The sequence below is a fragment of the Onychostruthus taczanowskii genome, unplaced genomic scaffold (assembly GCF_017590055.1).
Source record: "Onychostruthus taczanowskii isolate IOZ18803 unplaced genomic scaffold, ASM1759005v1 scaffold58, whole genome shotgun sequence".
Taxonomy (NCBI): Eukaryota; Metazoa; Chordata; class Aves; order Passeriformes; family Passeridae; genus Onychostruthus; species Onychostruthus taczanowskii.
Genome location: NW_024503457.1, coordinates 8637709 through 8659647, shown reverse-complemented (window position 1 = coordinate 8659647; position 21939 = coordinate 8637709). Strand labels below are relative to the sequence as shown.

At 43.8% G+C, this 21939-nt stretch overlaps 4 protein-coding genes across 6 annotated transcripts; 2 read left to right on the top strand and 2 right to left on the bottom strand.

Moving 5' to 3' along the window:
- Nucleotides 1-1116: 1116 nt before the first annotated feature.
- On the top strand, nucleotides 1117-2885 carry LIPT1 (lipoyltransferase 1). Its single transcript, XM_041418108.1, has 2 exons — nucleotides 1117-1231; nucleotides 1433-2885. Exon 2 carries the CDS (start codon nucleotides 1682-1684, stop codon nucleotides 2798-2800), a length of 1119 nt encoding a protein of 372 aa, XP_041274042.1. The 5' UTR covers nucleotides 1117-1231; nucleotides 1433-1681; the 3' UTR covers nucleotides 2801-2885.
- A 1317-nt stretch (nucleotides 2886-4202) lies between these two features.
- Nucleotides 4203-8536, bottom strand: MITD1 (microtubule interacting and trafficking domain containing 1). 3 transcript variants are annotated; one of them, XM_041418111.1, is made up of 7 exons: nucleotides 8413-8536; nucleotides 8098-8193; nucleotides 7503-7639; nucleotides 7334-7420; nucleotides 6529-6644; nucleotides 6164-6224; nucleotides 4203-6076 (listed from the first exon to the last, which is right to left on the bottom strand). In XM_041418111.1, exons 2-7 carry the CDS (start codon nucleotides 8138-8140, stop codon nucleotides 5981-5983), a joined length of 540 nt encoding a protein of 179 aa, XP_041274045.1. In that variant the 5' UTR covers nucleotides 8141-8193; nucleotides 8413-8536; the 3' UTR covers nucleotides 4203-5980. The 3 variants fall into 3 exon arrangements, with proteins under 3 accessions (XP_041274045.1, XP_041274043.1, XP_041274046.1); XM_041418109.1 differs by having other exon boundaries at nucleotides 8367-8520; XM_041418112.1 differs by having other exon boundaries at nucleotides 8377-8508.
- Nucleotides 8495-11014, top strand: MRPL30 (mitochondrial ribosomal protein L30). Its single transcript, XM_041418113.1, has 5 exons — nucleotides 8495-8734; nucleotides 9064-9144; nucleotides 9580-9726; nucleotides 10516-10589; nucleotides 10689-11014. Exons 1-5 carry the CDS (start codon nucleotides 8495-8497, stop codon nucleotides 10819-10821), a joined length of 675 nt encoding a protein of 224 aa, XP_041274047.1. The 3' UTR covers nucleotides 10822-11014.
- Nucleotides 11015-13566: 2552 nt separating this feature from the next.
- LOC121343134 (lysozyme g-like) lies at nucleotides 13567-17950 on the bottom strand. The gene is given in 6 exon segments (XM_041418036.1): nucleotides 13567-13697; nucleotides 14074-14118; nucleotides 14121-14208; nucleotides 15150-15332; nucleotides 15941-16026; nucleotides 17908-17950. Coding segments are annotated over 6 exon segments (576 nt in total).
- Between the last annotated feature and the right edge of the window lie 3989 nt (nucleotides 17951-21939).

Sequence of the window (21939 nt, the reverse complement as noted above, 5' to 3'; positions counted from 1 at the left end):
GTGATGGTTTCTTACTTGCCCTACTACACCCACACAGTTCTTTTAAGGCAGAATGGAAGACAAAGGTATGTAATGTACCTTTTAGAAATACACATCCATGAACAAGAGAAATACAGCACATGTTTGCCCATAGGGATACTACTGTGAATAAAAAACTTCAGCTAGCACTGAACATTGTCCCATGGTGTAAGCTTGAGCACAGACAATTGCTTTTGATGAAGAATTATAGCTAAGGTTGGCTAGACTTTAAGAATGGCTTAAATGCAAATCTGAAGACAATCTGCTGCCAGCAATACATCTAGCCTTTGATCACTTTCCAGCTTGTTAATGAATTACCGACAGCTTGTTTCAATTTCCAGCTTAATGAAATGTACCGACATTTAGCTTCTGTATCTTCATGAGCACCATAGAGAGTGTATTTCACAAGTCTCAGCATTTGCATTAACTCTGTCTCCTTGCGAACTCATAAAAGCTTCTAGCATCCAGAATAACCTGCAGAGAGGAACTGCACATCTGGGTCTTGCAAGAAAAATCATCCATTTTATGCATTGTTCACTGGCCTCTTGTTGCCCTGTAAATATTGTGAGAAGTGCCGAAAAGTATCTTAAGCGACGGTGTGAAGAGGATGCAGTCAGGCTCTTCTTGGAGGTGCCAAACAATAGGATGAGAAGCAACAGCCAGGAACTGATGCACAGGAAATCTACCTGAACATGAGGAAGCCCTTTTCTCAGAAGCAACAGCCAGGAACTGATGCACAGGAAATCTACCTGAACGTGAGGAAGCCCTTTTCTGTGCAGGTGACCGAGCACTGGAACAGGTCGCCCAGAGAGGGTGTGGAGTTTTCCTTACTGGGGATATTCAAGAACCGCCTGGACACAATCCAGTGCCATGCGCTCTGGGATGACCCTGCTTGAGCAGGAGGACCAGATGTCCCACTGTGGTCCCTTCCAACCCGACCGGCTCTGTGATTCTGTGACCTGATCCTTCCCGCTCTCCCCAGCTCCATCTCCCGCCCAGTGCCGTGGCAGCGCTGGGACAGACGGGATCCCGGCGCCCAGCAAGCACCAGGCCGCGCTCGCAGCCCGCCGCCCCCGGCCCTCCCCGCCGCACGGCACCGCTGAGCCCGCCCCCAGCACCTCTCACCCGGGAAGCGGAAGGCGCTCCCGATGCCGCCAGTTCCAAGGAGTCCACGGGGGCACGGACGGGCGCTGGAAGCGCTCCGCTCCCCGCCGTGAGTAGCGCAGGGCGCCCGGCGGGGCTGTGCGGGCGGAGACGCGGCGTCGGGGGCTGAGGGGACGCCGCGCCGGGAACCCCATGGAAAAGAAGGCAGAAAACCCTAACAAAGCTGGACTACGCAAAGTGAAACCCAGTTAGCAAGGCTGCCTTGAGTGAGGGGAAAACACACATTCCGTTTCTTCCTTTGGTCTTTCAGGCACGAGGGACTGCGAGGAGCAGCTGCAGTGACACCCCCGGGTGTCCCGTGAGGCTCCCGCCAGGGCCTGAGCGGCATCGCCGGAGGAGCACCATGCCTGGGAACTGGCGTGCTGCTGTGGGAAGAGCATGAGTGTCTCACGCCCGCCACTGGCATTTCTGTTCTGTCACGGGAGCCGGCTGTGCTCCTGCTGCATTCAGCGTTATCAGAATAAGCATTCCTTCCATCCGCTGTGCAGTTATTAAAAACATGGTTCTCCAGCCATTTAAAAACTGCCTTTGGCTGTCCTGCGTCCTCAGGACTCCAAAAGCTTGCTTCTGGAGCGCAGCCAGTGGAGGCCTCATTATCCAGTCTGTTTCTAATGATGTTTACCAAAATCTAGCTGTGGAAGATTGGATCCATGACCACATGGATTTAGAGAAGCAACAGGTCCTTTTCCTTTGGAGAAATTCCCCTGCCGTGGTAATAGGCAGACATCAGAATCCCTGGCAGGAATGCAACCTCGGGCTATTGAGGCAAAAAAATATAAAACTAGCCAGAAGAAGAAGTGGAGGAGGGACAGTTTACCACGACTTAGGTAATATCAATTTGACTTTCTTCACAACCAGGAAAAAATATGAACGAATGGAAAACCTGAAGCTCGTTGTGAAGGCACTGAAAGCCTTGCGACCCCAGTTAGATGTACATGTCACTGACAGATATGACATCTTGCTGGACAGGCAATACAAAATCTCAGGCACTGCTGCAAAGCTGGGAAGGACAAGTGCTTATCACCACTGTACCTTACTCTGTAATGCAGATAAGTGTGTTTTATCTTCTGTGCTAAAAAGTCCTTTTGAAGGGATAAAGAGCAATGCCACTCCTAGCGTGCCTGCCTTGGTGAAAAATCTCTTTGAAGAGGATCCTAGTTTAACTTCTGAGATGCTTCTGGATGCCATTGCTAAAGAATATGCTGTGCAACACCAGATAGATCACCATATCACTTTAATAAATCCAGCTGATGAGACTCTGCTTCCTGGAATTAGTGAAAAAACTAAAGAATTACAAACCTGGGAATGGGTGTACGGAAAGACACCAAAGTTCAGCATTAGCACATGTCTTAACATGGCCTATAAAGATTCTGTTCTTGATATTAAAGTAAATATGGATGTAAAGCATGGAAGAATTGAAGTCTGTAACATTGATCTGCCAGAGCAGTGGCTGCCACCAGGACTGTACAGTGAACTGGTCAAGAGTCTTACTGGCAGTAAGTTTTGCCCAAACGAAACCACTACGCTTGTGACAACATTGCTAAGAGTGTGTCCACAAGACAATGAGTTGCACAGCAGGTGGAGTCTACTGTGTGAGAGTATGATAAGATTGATGTGACTTGCATTTTGAAAGTGTAAGTTAAACTTCTGCTGCTTTTTTATTTAATGTATTGAAAACAAAATTAAAACAATCACTAGTAAGAGAAAAATTCAGCTTGTGGAAAACAAACTGTTCAATCTTGTGCTTTTATTTAATGTTATAATTAAATTTCACACTTCCTGCATCTGATGTTCCCAAACTGGAGAATTGAAACCACTGCTGACAAGATATCATTGCTGCTTGAACCGGGGAAAATGCTGGGGACATCCCAAACTGTCCCTGTAGCAGAGAAGGTACAAATGGCTGACACAGATGGAATGGGGTAGGTGTAAAACTGATGTTGTGCTGCTGCACTGGATGCCCCAGCCTGCATCCTGCTCCTTGTGGACAGTAGCCCAAAGGCTGTGTCACAGCCCCTGAGCTGTGTGGAGAGGGATGTTCCCTGCTTTCTGATTCAGTCCTTTCTTGCAGAGTGCTGGTGGCCCTGTGTCTCTGCTGTACAAGCACTGCAGTGAGCTCAGCTCACTGCTGGGTAGTGAATCACTGTAGGTCCAGCCTGGCTTAGGGCTTCTGTCCATGCATGTGCAAGAGCAGGGGAAGAGAGGAAGTTCAGTGTGGGGGTTTGTGATGAGGACAGAGGCTAACTGGAGGGCCACATGTGCCTCCTCTGTTCTCGTGCCTGGCACAAAGCTGGGAGTCCCTCCTGCCATGGGTACTGGTGTCAAAGCTAAACACTTGGAAATGCATATACAGATCTAGGAGGAAGAGGTTCCTTATGTTACCACCTAGCAGATTTGCCCGTAAAAAGCAACAATGAACTGGAAGTGCCAGTTTTATTGTTAAATAATACCTGTATATATAGGAAAATTATGAAAGAAAGGCTCAAGGTGTGTTTCACTGTTGTCAAAGAAAAAGTGTAATGCAGTTTTGATGAGGTCAGAACAGATACCTGAAAGGAGGCTGTGGCCAGGTGAGGTTTGGGCTCTTCTCCCAGGTAACCAGTGACAGGGCAAGAGGACAGAGCCTCAGGCAGCACCAGGGGAAGTTTAGGCTGGGCATGAGGAAATAGTTGTACACAGAAAGAGTGATTGGGCACTGGAATGGCTGCCCAGGGAGGTGGTGGAGTCACCGTCCCTGGAGATGTTAAAGAAGACTGGATGGGGCACTCAGTGCCATGCTCTAGTTGATGCCAGGTCATAGGTTGGATTCGATGATCTCAAAGGTCTTCTCCAGCCTAGTTAATTCTGTGATTCTCTATGTTTGAAACTGCTGGACTAGGTGAAAAGACACAAAACTTCACATTTGGGAAATTACTGTATTTACAGTGAGTCTCCTCTGGAACATGACTGGATCTATGAGGCATTACACAGCTTCCTTGAATTTCCTGATGTTGTGAAGAAATCAAACAGATGACTGAAGCTACAAATAATAAAAAATAACCTTTATTCCCATTAAAAATAGGCATATATTATACACAACTGAATAAAATTCACAAGTGACTAGAAACTTTTTATCACAGCAGCAAACCAGGGAGCTCCTATGGAATGTTTGGGGGAATGACTAATAGCACACAGATCTGTGGCACATATATTATTCATTTTGCTGATGCAACAGTGCAAAGCTCAAACATTATTATGAGAAAGGATAAAGAATGCAGACCACTGGCAAATTGTGACCCAGAAAACAAGGCAAAGACCAGCTCCATTTCTTATTGATTGCTGTGGAATAGATTTTTTGTTAGAAGTCTATTTAGATTTAGAAATAAGAGGAAAAGAATAGCAGCATTCATTAGATGACAGAAGATGAAAATAAAGTACATTAAGGGGAAAAAAAAGATAATGGAATACAACAACAACAAATGGAATACAAGGAAAAATAAATATAGGAAACAAAAAAAGTTCTCACAATAAACATGCTACTAGAATACAGAGGCCTATTGTATTACAAGGCACAAAGTGTAAGGCACATGTCAGTCCTGAGACTGAAAAGATTTTGATGGGACCTGAAAAAGAGGGCACTGCCTGTTTTTTATGTCAGATTGTATGACTTAGGCAGATTCTTGCTAACAAAAAACTCTTGTATAAGATTAAAAAAAAAAATTTAAAAAAGCAGTACCTCTGGTAATACCTTCTGGTTTCCAAAGGCTGCAGGAATGACAAGGGAAGACTTTGTCTTTATTCTAAATAGCATATTGCTTAGTATTGCAGAATATTTTGAGTTGCAAGGGACCCACAAGGATCAAGTCCAGCTCTTAAGTGAATGGCCCTTACAGGGATAAAACACATGACATTGGCATCACTCACACCATACTCTGACCAACTGAGATACTCAGGGTACCCAACTTCTGACAAAATTTACATTTATTCATTTTAGGGGACTACCTTAGTAGTAGCAAAATACTCAACTGAAGTTGAGAGTGGTGTGAAAAGCCAGTCATTGGGCTTTAAAAGTCAGAGTAGGACTGGGAGAGGATCATACACCATTTCCACACTTAATGCAAAGGATGGATATGGTCATGTATCATGGAATGAAAGGACACACAGGAGTGCCAAGGAAGATTACAGCTGTTTCCAGCCTTCCCAGTTCAAAATCCGTTACAGAGAGACACATAAAACAACCCTAAAATGACTGTGTACTGAACACTACCACATTCCTAGGCAAAGAGCTTGGAAAATGGAATGTGAAAATTGGGATTACTAGTAAAGTCTGGGAAATAAAGTATTACAGGATTGACAAAAACCCAGCAAACTAGTAGTCATGACTAGAATACAGGAATTAAAGGAAATAAATAAGACTGCTTATAAAAGAGGACATGTGGCAGCCCAGCTTCCAATGATTTTGAGGTGGTCAGTTAAAGATAAAAAATCCAAAACAGGCACAAGACGAAATCAACAGTAAAAATACAAATGGCAGTAAAGAGGCTTTTGAAATACACTATTGAGGGTCTGTTAGGAAATCAAGATAAAATTTAGTCATGGATTGTAATTAAGATTACAGAAGACGTCCAATGAAGGAATCATGCAGTTTTGTCTTCTCAGACTGGAAAACAAACATTCTAAAACATAGATTACAAAAGCTGTGCTGCACTAAATACTTAGAAGAGTTGCTTCTGTGGGCAACCAGCTGGACTCAAGCAACACCTTTCAGTCTTACATTTTTATGCTTATGAAAACACTTATTAAAAGCAGTCATTTCTGATCACATTTTCTTTGTGTGTTTAGCATGAAAGACATCCACTGTTGTTTCATGACAAGGTCTCAAGTCAAAGTCACAGTATCCAATGCTGAAACGACCCTGCAGAAATGAACAGAATTGACATGGTGAGCATATAATGTAGAAAACCTCATTTTAACTTAATTAAAGAAGTCAAAGCATCCTTACCTGTGGTTTCTTAAAATAATCAAGACCCCTTCCAATCTTAATTATCCACCCATTGTCGAATCTGTTTTAAAAATGCACAATAAAAAGGTTACATCCACATGATGCACAAGCTCCTTGTTTCAATCACAGTTATTTCCTAGCATCACCAATACCTGTGTGAACCACAGAAGACACCATTCTGTATAGAGACAACTAACATTATAGTCACAATTAGAAAATATAGAACTAGAGAAGGCTGATTTCATCCAGTGAGGGCCAGTGCCTTTTACTTTGTTAATAATCACAGCTGTAATTATCTCAAAAGTTAGGGTTAAATAGTTCTGAGTTCAAATAACTGCCATTTGGTCATTTTTCATATCACCCACCTGATTTCTCGATCATGTATTGAAGACGAAAAGTCAATACTCAGTGTTACTCCATAATTACTCAATGACTGTTTTATTTCTTCCAAGACAGTCATCTGTTGACTCCTCCCACTACCCTATCGAAAGTAAAAATAATGTCATGGTTTTGTTTTCTTTTCTTAACTATATATTCTCTTTCTGGTCACCACTTTTTAAACACACACCTTTGAACTTAAAATCTTTTCAGTATCAAAGTAAACCTTTTCTTAACTATATATTCTCTTTCTGGTCACCACTTTTTAAACTCACACACCTTTGAACTCAAAATCTTTTCAGTATCAAAGTAAACTGAAAGAAAGTAACTTGGATGAAGGCAAATTTACAGTTTCAAAGACAGGATAAAAAGCAAACAGAATACAGGTATATTTGCTGAGGCATGTGGAGGAGGAGCTCACTCTCAGCCCTTTGAAACTAGACAGGTACTATTTGAGCCAAAATAAGTGCAGTAGTAGTTGAATAAGCACAGTGGTAATTTGAGATATTTCAGCTCACGAAAGCCTCTAAAATGACAAATACAGCTGTTGGAAGAGCAAAAAACCTCTCGTCTCAACAGATGCTTTGTTTTTTATGACATTTTCCACAACAAAACTTTCAGAGAAATTTCAGTTTAAGATTCTGCTTACTCAAATTTGTTAACCAGAAAACTCTAAACTTACAAAATTACTTATGTTCAACTACCTAGGAACAAATCTGTATTTTTATATTTTGTTTTGCATGTGGCATCATCTGAGTACAGGGACAGAGAACTCAAAATCTAGACCCTTACCTCATCATAGGAAGTGAGGAGGTGGATTGTTTTCACCTTGCACGGCCCCTTAACTAGCATCTCGCAGAATCGTAGAAAGTTATACAACTGAAAAAGTTTTATTTAATTTAGTAGTTTGGAATTTCTCTAGTGGCTACATCTGTATCAGTTACAGCAAATATCTACTTGCCTGATGAACCTGCCGAATGTACGGGTCCTCCACCCAAACTTCAGAAACACTCTCAGTGAGGTACTCGTGGAAAAGCTTTTCATAACCAAAACCTGTTGCATTTTCGTCTATCCTGATTTGCTTATGATATTTGCCATCTGAAAGGGAAGTAAATCTCTGTTTAAGTAAAGGTCAGGACATAATTCATGTTAAACCACCTCGTCCATCAAACATTTGTGTAACACCAGACAATTAAAAGTAAGCGGGTACGTCGGGTACATCCCAGCTCATGGAATCACAGAGTGGGTCAGGCTGGAAGGGACCACAGTGGGACATCCGATCCAACCTCCTGCTCAAGCAGGGTCATCCCAGAGCACATGGACAGGGTTGTGTCCAGACACTTCTTGAGTATCTCCAGAGAGAGAGAGATTCCACAACCTTTCAGGAAAATCTGTTCCAGTGCTCGGTCACCCCCACAGTGAAGAAGTTCTTCCTCATGTTCAGGCAGAATTTCCTGTGCATCAGCTTCTGCCCCTTGCCTCGTGTCCTGGTGACTGGCACCACCGGGAAGGGCCTGAGTCCCTCCTGCCGGTACCCCCCATTTAGCTATTTATACCTTGTTTCTTGATGTGTTCTTTAATGTCCTCGGCTCTGGTCATGTACTCGGATATCTTCTGCCGGTAGCGGAGCTTTTTCGCCTCATCGGTCGTGGCTGTGAATCACAGAACGTCGCGGGCCACTTGAACACAGCGGCCGGCCCTCCCGAGCCCTGCCCGGCCCGGCTCTCCCTTCCCTCCCTCCCTCCCAGTGGGACGCCGGGCTCCAGCACTGCTCGTGTGTCCCCAGGGCCAGGCCGAGCCCCGACGGCCGTGCCCAGCCCGGTACCTTTCACCACCTGCAGCAGGAGGTCGATGCCCTCCTGGTAACACACCAGCGACTCCTGGAACCGGGACGCGGCGTCCAGCTGCACCGCCCGCTTCATCGTCTCCGCCCCGGCCCGCTCCAGCGCCGCAATGCCATCGTTCCCCGCCCGCGACATGGACACGGACGGGGACGCGAACCGGGATGGCGACGGGAGCGGGACGGGCAGCGGGGATGGGCGGGGGAACGGAGGCGAGGTGTCGCGCCGTTGTCCTTCCGCCCGCTCGGAACTGAAGTGCTGCGGCACCGGTGTCCGCCCGGGACGAAGGGTGCACACGGAGATGGCGACGGCGGCGGGCCGGGCAGGCCTGGGGCTTGCGGGCAGCGGGAAGGTGGGGATTGGGAGTGGGGATTGGGGGTGTTGGGGAGTCCAGGGGGAGCCGGGGAGAGGGGGAACGGGAAACGGGAACCCAGCTGGGGATCTGGGCTGGGGCTGAGACTTGCAGCCTCCGAGAAAGTGGGGATCCAGATGGGGTTCCGGGAAAGGGATCCAAGCGGGGTCTCGTGGGGGTTCATCCAGCTGGGGATCCTGCTCGGGCTCCGCGGCCGCTGGGAAGGCGGGGATCCAGCTGGGGCTGGGACTCGTAGCTGTGTCATCTGTTCGCAGGTGTTCCTAGCTGTAAGGGAAGTGCGCACAAGTTATTCCCTCCTCTCCTTGCAGGTGCTGGGGAAGAGGATGGAGGCGATGGCGTCCCCGGTGTGGGTTCGTTGCCTCTTTACCAGGTCGAATATTCCAGACTCGGTATGTGCTTGACTTGTACTTTACATGCTTTACCTTGTTTTGGTTTATTTTTGCAAGATACCATCTGGTGTCAGTTGACTCTTTTCCCTAAAAGCATTCTTAAAGCCTTTGGAAAAACTTGCCATCCAGAGGCTGAGCACAGGCTCCCTGATGAAATGCACGTGAATTAGGTGTTGAGCAGGTACAGGGTGTAGTCTGTGTATTTCTGTGCCATTCTGTGGCTAAACTCAAGAGTTACTATACTTATCAGCAAACCACTATAGAAATATGTTTGACTTCATGTTATAAAAGCTAAATTTGAGGTCATTTGGTGGGTGCTTTGACTGCCTGAAGAGAAAAATATGTAAACATTTTTAGTAAGGTTGAAGTATGTTTTGGGCAAATGGTGACCAAATATTTAGGGAAAAAACCTGGTTTGTGAACTTCTTATTCTAGGTATTTCAGCCACGGCCTGGAGATCATGAAAAATATGGAGGCAACCCTGAGGAGCCCCATAAAATCCACGTTGTTACTAGAATAAAGAGTGTCATTGGTCGCCCGTACTGGGAAAAGAAGATAATACGTGATCTGGGACTGGATAAAGTATGATTGTTGTTTTTTGTACTTGTGTTTGTCAGAAATGTAGCACTAAGTTGGTGGCTTTTATAAAGACCTCCATTTTGCAGTCACAAACCAGAATTACATTTATATCAGCCATAAAGCAATCTGAGAAGGCAATGATGTGTTTAAGAGCTGAGGGGAATGTTTGTGGCAAATGTGATTTTAGTGGGAATTCACAATGTCTCTGTATGGTATTGTGCTGCATTGCCTGAGGAGAACTTTACCCTGAGAATACTTCTAGAAGAATATAAATAGGTTTGTAAATACTTTGGATTCAGGTCTCTGTGGGTCATATTATTCAGAAATTGTAGGAAGGCAAATAAAACTCATCAGTGAAAATTCCTTCCAAATTCAGGACTCTAAAAGTTTGTGTCAAAGATGTGTTTTTCTGAGTTTTTCAGGCCGGCTGCACATTATCCAAAGATTTGCCTAGTCGGTGTTATATTACAGAGAAAAAGTGTGTGCTTGATCAATTTAAGATATAACTGAAGAAAGCAGTTTTGCCCCTAAACTCTTGTACTTACATTTACAGTATTTTTAACAGTTGGAAGAAAAATGCATTTATAGTGATGTAGGAATAAAGCTGAAATTGTCTTTTTACTGGAATCAAGTTGTGATTGGATATTTTTATGTCTGTTCTTGATGCATGGCACTTCTCTAAATCTTACATTTGCAAATGTTTCTTTTTGTACTGGTAGTGTACAAGGTTCAGAGAACAAAGATTTGGGATTTGGCAACACATTTGTAAAACTTGTTTTATCCCTTATGTAGGCACATCAGCCAAGACTGCACAAAAATATCCCTTCTGTGAATTCCAGACTGAAAGTTGTGAAACATCTCATAAGGTTTGTTAACTATTTGTTTATTTATTTGTTTATTTGGAACATTTAATGTAACTCCCTTCTAGTCACAGGACTTCACTAAGCAAACTCTTTTGCCTGCAGAATACAGCCACTGAAACTACCCCACGGGCTGCCAACAGAAGAGGAAGTGTCCAGCACCTTTCTGACAACCAGGGGAGAGCTTATCATTAGAAAGTGCCTGAAACCTGTGGAGCAGAAAGAAATTAAAGCATAAGGTGTGCTGGTTGGATTTAGATTTTATAAAATAAATACTTTAAATCCCCAGTTGAGAGTTTGTGTATGAAAAGTAAAATAGTATGAATGGCAAAGGTGATACTGATGCTTAAAGAAGGATTGCAGGTGTACAGATACAAAATTGAATGTTGTTAATAGTTATCTGAAATATTAAATGACTTATATGCTCTCTGTCTTTGTGTTTTAATTTTGTGGCTAGATTGCTGCAGTTTTTGGCTAACTGTAAGTTCTCTTGCATTTTGACTTTATTGGTCAAATAAGCAGAGAAGTGAGTGGAGTAGTTATAGCTAATGATGGTGAGGACATTTCACAGCTAGCAGTAAAGATTTACAGCAATACTGCAGGACTTTTACTGCATAGAGGAAGGAATTGGAATTGAAAAGCCCTCAGTTTAGTTGTCCCATGAGAATTGACTGTTTGTCCATGGAGGGTGATTTACCATGGTTATCCAGATCTCACACTTGTTCCTTAGCAAACAGTCTGTCCTCTGACTTCTTCTGTAGCTTACAAAGCATGTCAAATCTCCATTTGAGAGTCACAGGCGTTATTCACCTCTTGATTGGTTGTCTAATTTGTCTTTCAGGAAACCTGCTGTTTTCTTATGTACCCCCTGATCCTAAGTATTCAGTAAGAATAGCCTAAGAGCTGCAGTCTCTGTGAAAGTTAATGCTTTTCCTTCTCTAAAATGGCAGACGTTAGAAATGTGGAGGCCCTGAAGCAAACCTCTGATGTGAGTTAGAATTATGGGCTGCAAGCTTATAAAATGCTATTGTGTGTGTAATTGTATTTACGGTTTTAAGAACTGTGGCCAAAGTTAGCAAGCTGCTGCTGTATCAAATGATAAAGTAGTTTGCATTCCAGTCAGGATAAATTCTGTAATTTAACACGCTGTGAGCCGCTCCCACGTTAGACACAGTGCAGAGGAGTTAATCTTAATGACTGCATGTTGTGAGAACATCAGAGGGATGCAGTCACTGAGAATTAGTGTTTATCCTTTCTGCCTGCTTGCAGAGAAGAGTAAACACCTGTAGGAGTTCAAAGGAAGAGATATATCAGGACAGGGACATAAGAGGTGGAGGCACCGTGCAGAGGGAAAAGGATAGGCTGTGGTAGTGGCACTGAGGAGTGTAATGACCCCTATGGCCAGGCTGAAGGCAGAAATGACAATTTGAGCTGAAATAAAATAGCATGGAAGAAGTGATGAATTAATCACTTTTTAGATAAATTAATAATTTTTCAGATAAATTAATGTTGCTTTTCTCACTTCCCTCATTTCTTCCAGCATCTGCACAGCATCTTGTGTTGCAGTGTGTTGTAACTGCAGTCTCTGTGAGGTGTTGGTCATATTCCCACAGGGAGGTCCGAGCTGGAATTTGAGCCCTTTTAGGGGACACGTAGTGCATGCAAGGCACAGGGCATTCTTTAAAGAGATGGTGCAAGTACTAGGACACAAAATATTAGGCAAATGGATCTCGCTGCTGGTGGATAGCACATAATAAGACTTGTGGCTGGATGGGTGTCCCAGAGCACCAGGGCCAGGCTGGCTCAGCCTTGCCAGGGGCGTTCGGGATGCACGTCCGTGGCACTGCGGCCTGGGGAGCTTCCAGCAGAGGGCTCTGCCAGCTCCATCCCACAGGCTCTCAGTATGGATCTCTGGCGCTGCAGCCTACAAAAGTGCTGCAGGGTATCCCGGAGGGCCTGTGTTAATGGAAAGGCTTGGTACCGTTCACAGCTAAAGAAGTGTCTGATACCAACACTGCAGGCTCCCACACAGAGAGAAGGGAAAATACATAGTACCTGTTATTTCTGAGTAAGATGCAGCTGCAAGAGATGTTTACAGAGATGTTTAATTGACAAGCTGATAGTTCCAATGAAAAAGAAAATAGTTTTTTAAAAACTTTTTAATCTATGTGTACGTTTGGGTGTTTCTGAAATGGTATTTCCCCCAAGGGCCCCCACTCTCCCACAGTTAGTCTGCTATCCCAAACCTTCTCTGTATGAGCATACATTCTCTCAAGATTTCCTCTCAAGCCCTAAAATCTGAACCAGCAGTGTGCACAAACACAGTGTGTGTCCACACCCTTTCACTAATGGAGCTTTGTAATGCTCCACGTAGATCTTTGTGAAGCACAGGTAAGAGACATTGCCTTTCTGTGTAGGGAGCAAACAGACTGACTTAAGATGATTGCAAAATTCAGATTGGAAAGTACCTTTCTAGTCTCTAGTCCAACCTCCTGCTCAACACTGGCCCAGTACTGAGGCCAGATGAGGTTGCTCAGTGCTTTGTCCAGTTGGGTCTTGAAAGTCTCTGACAGGGACAGCTCAGCCTCTCTCCACAGCTGGCACTGCTGTTTTGTACAGCTGTTAGATGTGTATTGACAGATAAAACATAAGGTGGCTGAAATCTTACTAAGTAGTGTTACAACTTCCTTGCAGCATTAATCTGCTGCTTGAGAAACTGCAGGCACAGATGAAAACTCTGGATATTCTCGTGGTGTAGAATGAAAATTAAAGGCCAAAGGTTAGTTACATTTTGGACTATTAGCTGTGTTATCTTTTAAGTTAGTCTTTTAGCCTTAGCTGGAAAAAACCCCAAGTTTGTTCTTGTTCCTGGCTTCATTTTCCTGCCCCAATCTTATTGTTTCTGGAGGAAAAATTCAGAATGTTTTTAATTAGAAGCAAAGTATGCAATCAGGGCCTCAAATCTAATCATTACTCAGAGATCTCAATACCCATTTTTCTTATAAAACCTGGCTCTCGCATCCACATTATTGGCATAGTTGTGTGTTTTGCCAGTATCCATTTTGTCATAAGTATGGAGAGTGTTAACTTCTGCATTATAGGCTGAGATCCCACCTGGATGGAGGGTGAAAGAAACATGTAAACAGAGGTGCTGCATCAGTAAATAATACTTCAGATTTGCCAGAATAGGCAACCAGGAAAGGTTACTTTTTGTAGGTGGGTATAGAACAACAAAACAAATGGAATGGAGAGGAGGGGGAGAGCCCACCCTTACTCCTTGCAACTGGAAAATGTCATGGTATTTGCCAGGTTTCAAAAAAATCCTGCTGGAAGGTTAATCTTATTCCTCTATTCCTTTTAGTGCATACTAAGGATATATTATTCCACATGAACATAGGGACTGGGATGTCTTTAGCTTTCTGCAGTGCTTAGAGCATTGTCATGCTTGAGTTTATATATGTGAAGTGTTTCAAAGTGGATGAAACTCAACCTCTGAGGTGCCGTTCCTTTGTCCAAGATGGAGATTTTTTTCTGGATTTATCATAATGTATAAAATCTCAGTGTTTTATCCTAAGTTCTCTTCAGTGTCCCACGGCTCGTCAATCTTACGGTACTGTTTGCCAGCCTGAAAGTGAGACAGCAACATCACCACACCAGATACCCCACTACTTATCCAGAGCTGCTTGTGTTCATTTTGGTCCTTAATCTCAGGATTTACCTCTCTTGTGACTGTATGGAGAAGACACAAGCACTTCTCATGGCACAGGCAAAGCCAGCCCATGTCTGAAGGGCAGATGTTTGGACACAGAAGAGGAATGCCAGCCCTACTTCCTTGTCTGTCAGAGCCTTAAAAAACAGCCCAGCTGCTGTTGTAAAGGTGACAGTATGCAGAAAGCAGGATTGCTGCTGCTTCACAGCGTTCCCAGGTGCAAGGTGACTGCCCCTCTCCAGCTGAATCAAGACTGGGAAAATCCATTTCCTATAGGGATCTCTCCTTAATCCATGAGGTAGTAAAGCACGATTCTGAGAGGGCTGGAGCTGTTACAAAAGCAGATCCCATGCATGCAGCAAATGTTTAGGATTTTACAGATAAGGCTACAGCTTGGCGAACAAGCTAGGCACAAATGTAGGCATGAATAATGAAGCAAGATCCCCCACAACCCAGGCCCCTGTGGTGCATAAAGTGTAATTAACCTGATGGCAGTAGCTGCAGCCCACAGCATGCTCCGTTTAAAAAGGTGCTTTTTGAAACAAGACTTATTATCTGAATGTGAAATAAGAACAATTAATCTCTTCAATCCCACGGGAGTGCTGGGAAACAATTATCAGTTTCACAGTGTAAAAGCAGTCTGCTCATGCACTGATGCTCACCCAGGTCCTTCCCTGGTGCTGGGAGCTGACAGCCTGGTCAGCATTGACTTTAGCCTTGTCAGCATCAGCTTTAGCTTGGCCAAAGAATTGGTTGAAAAGGTTTAGGGGGTTGCCTTTGAAAAAGTTTCCTGCCACTCTTCTGACTCTGCTTCAAAGGAAGGATGAAATTTGTGTTTTTAAGAAGGTTGGCCATACCTGCATTAAGCCAAATGCATTCTCATGGTCACCCAGGCCCTCCTTCAGTTCTGTCCCAGCCCTTGAAAGATAATAGCAGCAATCAATCACAGCTGGAGCCAGACCCGCACCATTGCCAGCTTTTGCCATCTTGGCCTGGTATTTCAACATGTTCTTCTGCTGTCTTCTCTGGGGCAGGGACTTCTACAACATGATGTGCATGACTTTGCCTTTCATTTTAGAATCCAAACCCAGTTTTTCTAAAGGTCGTTATGGCTGAGCTGACATTTTGAATCCTTCTGAATCTGTTTAGAGTGAAACAAAGATAGAAGTGACTAATTTTACTGAAAGGTACCTTAGAAATCAATACACAGATGGTATAAAAGACATTTTTCTTCAGATTCAGAGGGCATTTCTGTAGCATGCAGATTGAAAGTGAGGTGAGTCTTGTTTTAAATCTAAGCCTTTGTGTGGATTAGTCCCAGATTTAGTCCCTTTTAATTTAGGACTATAGTGGAAAAATGTTCAGAAGTTCAGGTTTTCAGGGAAACTCTCAGTGGAGAGAGAAAAGTAGGTTCAGAGGTTGGATACACCCAGCAGACTTTCATTTTTTCTGTGATGGTCTTAAATGTTATCTCAAAGCCAACCCTATTCCCAGCATAAATTTATGTGCCCAAGTAGGATCTTTGTTGGTTGTGAAAATATCTGCTTGCTTGGCAATGACTGAGAGTCAGAGACCAGGATCCAAAATAGGCATGAGCTTGTGCATGGGTGCAAGGGGGGAATGAACAGCTGAATTAGTGCCTACCTACACAGCTCAGACTGTCTGGTTCCACAGCTGCCCCCAAAGCTCCAGTTGTGTCAACATTCAGTATATTCCCACAATGCCCTGAACAGCCTAAGAACACGTGCTGGTTTCAGCTGAAACCAGCACAGGGCAGTCTTTAAAACCAGATGTCAAGCCAATGCAACGTGTGTCATGCTGTTAAAATGCTTTCAGATCGCTGACTGAAATCCATGGCATCCTTTTGATACTAGTGCTGGTTTGTACTAGCAGGTGCAGTCATGGTCTGCTCTGGAGGGGATTACCTCTTACTCATGCTAGCTCATGTACCTTGTGAACGGGTGCTTTGTGCCCAATTCATCTCCCCTAATTACCTAAAACTTAGCTTAGTCTAAGCTTGTGACTTGGGCTGCCTGCATGGCCAGTGGAGGAAGGCATCTCAAAATCTCTCTTCTATTCCAAAATTTTTAAAAAAGTAAAGAAAAAAAGATGAGAGTCAATTGAAATAATACACTATTTATTGGCTCCAGCTTGCTTTTCCATAGCTCCAAGAAAATCAAACAGAAACATCCTTCAATTACACCCATTACAATTTATCTGACTTGCAGATTGTTTGACTTGCAATTTATCTGCATTTATCTGTTGTCTTAACACACCATTGCAGGAGGGAAAACACACAAACATTAACTGAGAGGAACAATTCACCTAATGGAATACAGACTTTGGTACAGTGAATCATTTACAAGAACATTAGACAAAGATCACAGACCTGACATGTTTGCTGCAGGATGTCTCCCCATATTCTCAATGCATTTCCTGGAGACAAATGGGCTTTGTGTGTGCTGGCAGTGTTCTGGAACAGCTGGCTCAGTGCACTTCCCACCCCCGCTGGTCTTACAAGAAACAGAAACACCTAACAACTTGTGCATCCTCCCAGACACAACAGGGATTCTGTTCTACAGCAAAAACATAATTAGAATTAAAAAAAAAAAAAAAAAAAAAAAAAAAAAAAAAGCTTTTAATTTAATTTTAAGTCCCATTGCTAGGAACTGTGGAGGAGCCTTGTCCAAAAACGGCTGCTCCCCTTCAGTTCTTGGAAGCAATAACATGCTGACAATGGGAAAATGCGCTTCTGGATGTAATGACATTTTTGCAGGCAAAGATCCAGGAACAATAACATGACCAGAGCTGCAACTGCTCAGCATTCGGACATGCAGAGGCTACGCCAGGCCCCTGTTATCCTCTCTTGCAGAGAAATACAAAGGTCAACAACCCCAAATTAGCAGGCGGTGTGGGTTTCAAAGCTACTGTGGCTGTGCAGCAGTAAGGAAAACAGCCACTGGATGGCAGAACTCCCGCGGCACAATCTATCCCGACCCCCTTCTCCCCCACGGTAGATTTTGAGGGTGTGAAATGCAGTTTTGCTCTTTCAGCAGCTCTTTTACATTTTTATCGGGGGAATTCGTCCCGTGTCATTGCACTGAGAGATTCTGTAAGTTTTTTTGCTGTACCGTTGATACTTTCCATAAAGAACCAGCTGCAAAAAGTCACAGCAGCTCATGCATGGAACTCTTCATTCACAATTATGACTGAGTGTAAAGAAGGTTGAAACAGGAAAGGAGAAGACAGGAAGGAGAATAGAACAGATGTGGCTCAAAACAAGTGACATTCAAAAAACACCAAAGGTGATTCACAAGCCAGTAATCTCCAAATGGTCTGTGCTACCTTTATTTCTGGGGCAGAAACATAAAGGATGTACTAGTTTGCTTCTGCTAATCACAGTAATTGAGGCACTCCCACCATAAACAACTTTATTCCCTGCCCAGATTCTCTATAAAAACCTCCTTTGCCACACCTGGACAGTTTCACCTGAATTCCCTGGGACTTTTTATTTATATTCAGCTAGCTCTTCAGACTCCAGCTAGAGCAACCTGACAGCTCTGCTACTGAAATATTTTGTGCATGTGGTAAGTGTAGGACATCCACCTGTAGTACCTATAACAAGGGCCACAATAATCCATTCAGTATCAGTATCCATGATCGATTAACAAGAAGCTCTTCATTGGTCACAGGAGTTGCAGGGGAGGGACAATTTGGTTTACCCAGAAGCCAGGCTGCAGGGCACTGCACCAGATCTAGTACCAGCAACTCTTCACTCTTCTTGCATGTGTCTGGCAGGAAGGAAGAATTGCCTCTGGCAATTAAATGGTTCAGGGCAAATATCTGTGGGATAATCTGGTCCTGTATTATGGCATTTATGGCTCAGGCATGCAGCTGTGCCTTTTTAGAGTTTGTCTTCATTTCTAGAGGAAAGGTACAAAAATATGCTGCCAGGATTTTTATTATTATGATGGGAATCTATAAACCTGGTTTCTGTAACTATGAACACATCCAAACCCCTTTAAAATTGTTAGTTTCTTGATCTGAATCAGCTAAGGAGTGGCTGAGTAAGCAGGGAATTAATAAAATAAAACCTGATTTAAAGGACAAAAATGAGTCAAATTTCTCCTTGCCTGCTTTGGAACAAGAACCTTTCCAGTTCTTGGAAACTGAGTGTTTGTGGAAGACTGAGGGCTGCAGCAGTAGAGTCTCAGGTCAGGCACATCCTCACTGTGTGGGTTTTTCATGTTCTTGAACATTTCTTCTAATTGCTAATTATCTTAATAAGAGGTGGGTAAGAAATGAGTTATCCTAGTTATGCTTTCAGGGGAGAACCTAGGCTGACACAAGCTTCCCAAGGCAATCAAGCCCATTTAAGCTGTGGGAGGTTACCCAGCCCCTGCTGGGAAGGCACGGTGCTCTGGATGCTGGGAGAAGATCTGTGTCCCAATGCTGCAATATGGCTTCATGAGGAAATGCAGGGATTTGTAGATGGGTGAGATGTGAGGAACTGGCAAAACATGGATGAGAGGTGCAGCATAGAAGGGGCAGGCTGCACCTGAGTTGTAGCAGAGACAGCCAGTGTCAGTGGAAACTGAAGAGCTTTTAGAGGAACATTTCCACTAGAAGCTGGGGAAAGCTGACAAATACAGAGGAGTATCTAGCTTGAACTCATGTGATCTGCAAGGTGGACAGGGCTAACATTCAGTTTATTTCTGGAAAAAACATGAGGGAAATAAACAGCACAATCACAATACGTGAGAAAGACAAAATAGAATGCAGTGGCAAGGATTTGGCACATGCAGTATTAACCAACAAAGCAAAGACAAACTTGCAAGTGTCTTTGTATGGTTGCTAGAGACTTCAAAATCAAGCCAGAACCTCCAACTGCAGCCTTGACCAAATGACAACCCTGACAGAGAAGGTGTCTCAGAGACTTGGAGGAGGCTAGAAAACCAGTGAGCACTGCCAGCCTCGCAGGAACCCCTGAGGAGGATGTGGAGGTGTGATGCTGTATGTAGAGTGATGCTGTATGTGAAGGATAAAAATGTTACAGCATAAAAATATTACAGAAAGAGAAAAGCACCCTAAAAACCTGTGGGTGGAAATCCCAGTTGCTACTGATAAAAATGCTGTAGTAGGACTGTACTATCCTTTTTGAGTTCTGTGAAAGTGGTCAGTGAGGCCAGAGGAGCAGTAAATGTGGGATGGTGGCATGAGTGGGAGCCTGCATACTGGCTGGATCAGTGCCTCATCAGCATGAGGTGCAGAAGCAGAATTTTTGGTTGCAATAAATCCCTGCTTCTAGGACGAGCTGGTTGAGGAACCCAAGGAAACAAATGCTAGAAAAGCACAAGGACTTTGTTTGAGGAATGGATGATGGTGGGAAACTTCTCTGAGGTTGCAGTCCTGCAACGTGATCTCTTTTAACACTGAAATGGGAAAAAGCAGGCTGTGTGCATCCAATAGCGGAGTATTCAGTTTCAAGGAAGGCAATTAAATAAACTGAGGCAAACAGAAACAGTTACCCCCAGCTGCAGCACCGGCTCCATGGGGGTCCCTGGGACCACAGACTGGTGCCTGTCCTGGGCAGTGTAAGAGGCACTGTCCTGGGGACAAATTGCTGGCTAGGAAATCCCAGCCCAGTTTTGCAATGAGTAACAAAGCAGAACAAACACAGTTATTCAGCACTGCATTGATGTGCTGGTGTTTCTCTTTGTTTTCTGCATATCTCAGGGAGATAGACACGGACATGTGGCTCAAACAGATCCAGCTGCAGCATTCGGAATCAACCATCAGAACAATCTGTTCTCCCACGTAGCTTAGGGCTCTGAAACAACAGGGACTTGGTTTTGACAGTGTTTTCCTGCTGCTTCAGTTACTGCTGAAAGAGGTTGTTTAATTGGTCCCTCTGCCTGGTTTCTATGAAAGCCAGTCATTGCAGCTCCAGTCTCCAGGCAGATCCCTGCCTGAGCCACGGAGGGATCAGCCCATGCCACCTGCAGCTTAACAAGTTGATGAGAGAGAAAGACTCCACCTCACACTTGCTCTTTACTGTAGGAAGCCCATTTAAATAAATTTCCCAGTAGTAACATCAGATGTGAAACCAAATCACAGGACCCCAACAAAGAAGGTTTTTCTTCCCTGTCTGCAATTTGTTTTCCATTTGCTGACTGCTGCTTCTGATTCAGCAGTGTTAGCTTGGAAAGGTCCTTAAACAATACCTATTGCATTTCCCCTCTCTACAAAACATGACTGCAAAGAAAGCAGGTTTAGATTAGATATTAGGAAGAGATTCTTTACTGTGAGTATGGTGAGGCCCTGGAATAAGTTGTCCAGAGAAGGTGTGGATGCCCCATCCATGGAAGTGTTAAAAGCCAGGTTGGATAGAGCCCTGAGCAACCTGGTCTAGTGGAAGATGTTCCTACCTATGGCATGGGGGCTGGAACTTGGTGATCTTTTAGATGATCTTAGGTCCTTTGAAGCTCAAACCATTTTGTGATTATATATGATGTACAGCTACTTTTACATGTTGGTCTTGAATGTTGTTTAAAACACCTAGGAAATATTGCATTGCTTCATTATCCTGAAAGATTTTTAAGTATCCAATGAATCTGCTGCTAAACTCGCTGCTATTTTTCTTACCCTCAATGGGAATGGAAGCATGTAGGTCCTTGTTCTTCATTTCTTTTGCATATTAGAAAATCATAGAAAGCATAACTGTGTGCTTTCTCTCTCTCTCTCTTTTTTTTTTCTTTTTTTTCCTTTTTTTTTTTTTTTTTAATTTGAGCGGGAGTGGGGGGAAGATCGAATTCCTTATTTCCACAGGCTGTACTTTCCATCAGGGTTGTGATTGTCCTGAGCATATTTTTGTTGGTGCAACAGGCTTAAGCACTGTTGCCAAGCCTCACTGACTGACAGCTGAATAACTGAGGGAAGTTACCCCAGGTGCTTCACACAAAGTGCTGTAACAAAGATAACCCCCTAAATGAGATATTCCTTTTTTGTTATTATTTCTTCTGTCTCTGGTATCAACTTTGCTTCCAACTAGGATCCCCAGTCCTTTCTGTGGGATGGTTGCCCACCTGCTACACTGCTGCTTGACCTCATTGAATGTTTTGTGTTTAATTGATTCCTGTGCTTTGGTTCCTAACAGGTGTTCACAGTTTCTAACCACAATGGAAGTGCTCATGTTCCCTTTCCATGTAGTCCACGGTTTGATAGCTCACATCCTCCATTCATTTTCTAACTGCAAATTTCAGAGAAACTGCTGTGGGACAGACTTTTGTATCTCCACCTGAAAATCTCACCAGTTTGGCCAGAAGGTGCTGCTAACCAGTGCTTTTCCCACTTATTTTAAAGCCCTTCACATAGGAAGGCACTTCATATTTCTGCTCAAAGTGTTATCGACCTCATGATATGACACAACCATGGCTTCTCTCTTGGCCACTTACCCAGTTAGATAAAGATTTTAATTGATCTGAGATGGTTTTTCCCTGCCAAGCCAGGCTGCCAGCACCCTCCTGACAGTTTGATGCTGCTTTGTTGTCCCACAGAATCTCTTGAAGGAACCATTCCATCCTTTACTCTAGAACCTTCCTCAACGTTTCAGGCAGGTGTCTTGATCTTTGATTCCCAGGACCTTTC

Coding starts and splice junctions, on each gene's coding strand:
- LIPT1 (XM_041418108.1), top strand. CDS start 1,682: ATGGTTCTCCAGCCATTTAAAAACTGCCTTTGGCTGTCCTGCGTCCTC.
- MRPL30 (XM_041418113.1), top strand. CDS start 8,495: ATGCCATCGTTCCCCGCCCGCGACATGGACACGGACGGGGACGCGAAC. Junction 8,735..9,063: donor GGCTTGCGGGCAGCGGGAAG/GTGGGGATTGGG, acceptor CTCTCCTTGCAG/GTGCTGGGGAAGAGGATGGA. Junction 9,727..10,515: donor GTGATCTGGGACTGGATAAA/GTATGATTGTTG, acceptor TCCCTTATGTAG/GCACATCAGCCAAGACTGCA.
- MITD1 (XM_041418109.1), bottom strand. CDS start 8,520: ATGTCGCGGGCGGGGAACGATGGCATTGCGGCGCTGGAGCGGGCCGGG. Junction 8,194..8,366: donor CCTGCTGCAGGTGGTGAAAG/GTACCGGGCTGG, acceptor TGTGATTCACAG/CCACGACCGATGAGGCGAAA. Junction 6,645..7,333: donor TCCTCACTTCCTATGATGAG/GTAAGGGTCTAG, acceptor TACTTTCGATAG/GGTAGTGGGAGGAGTCAACA.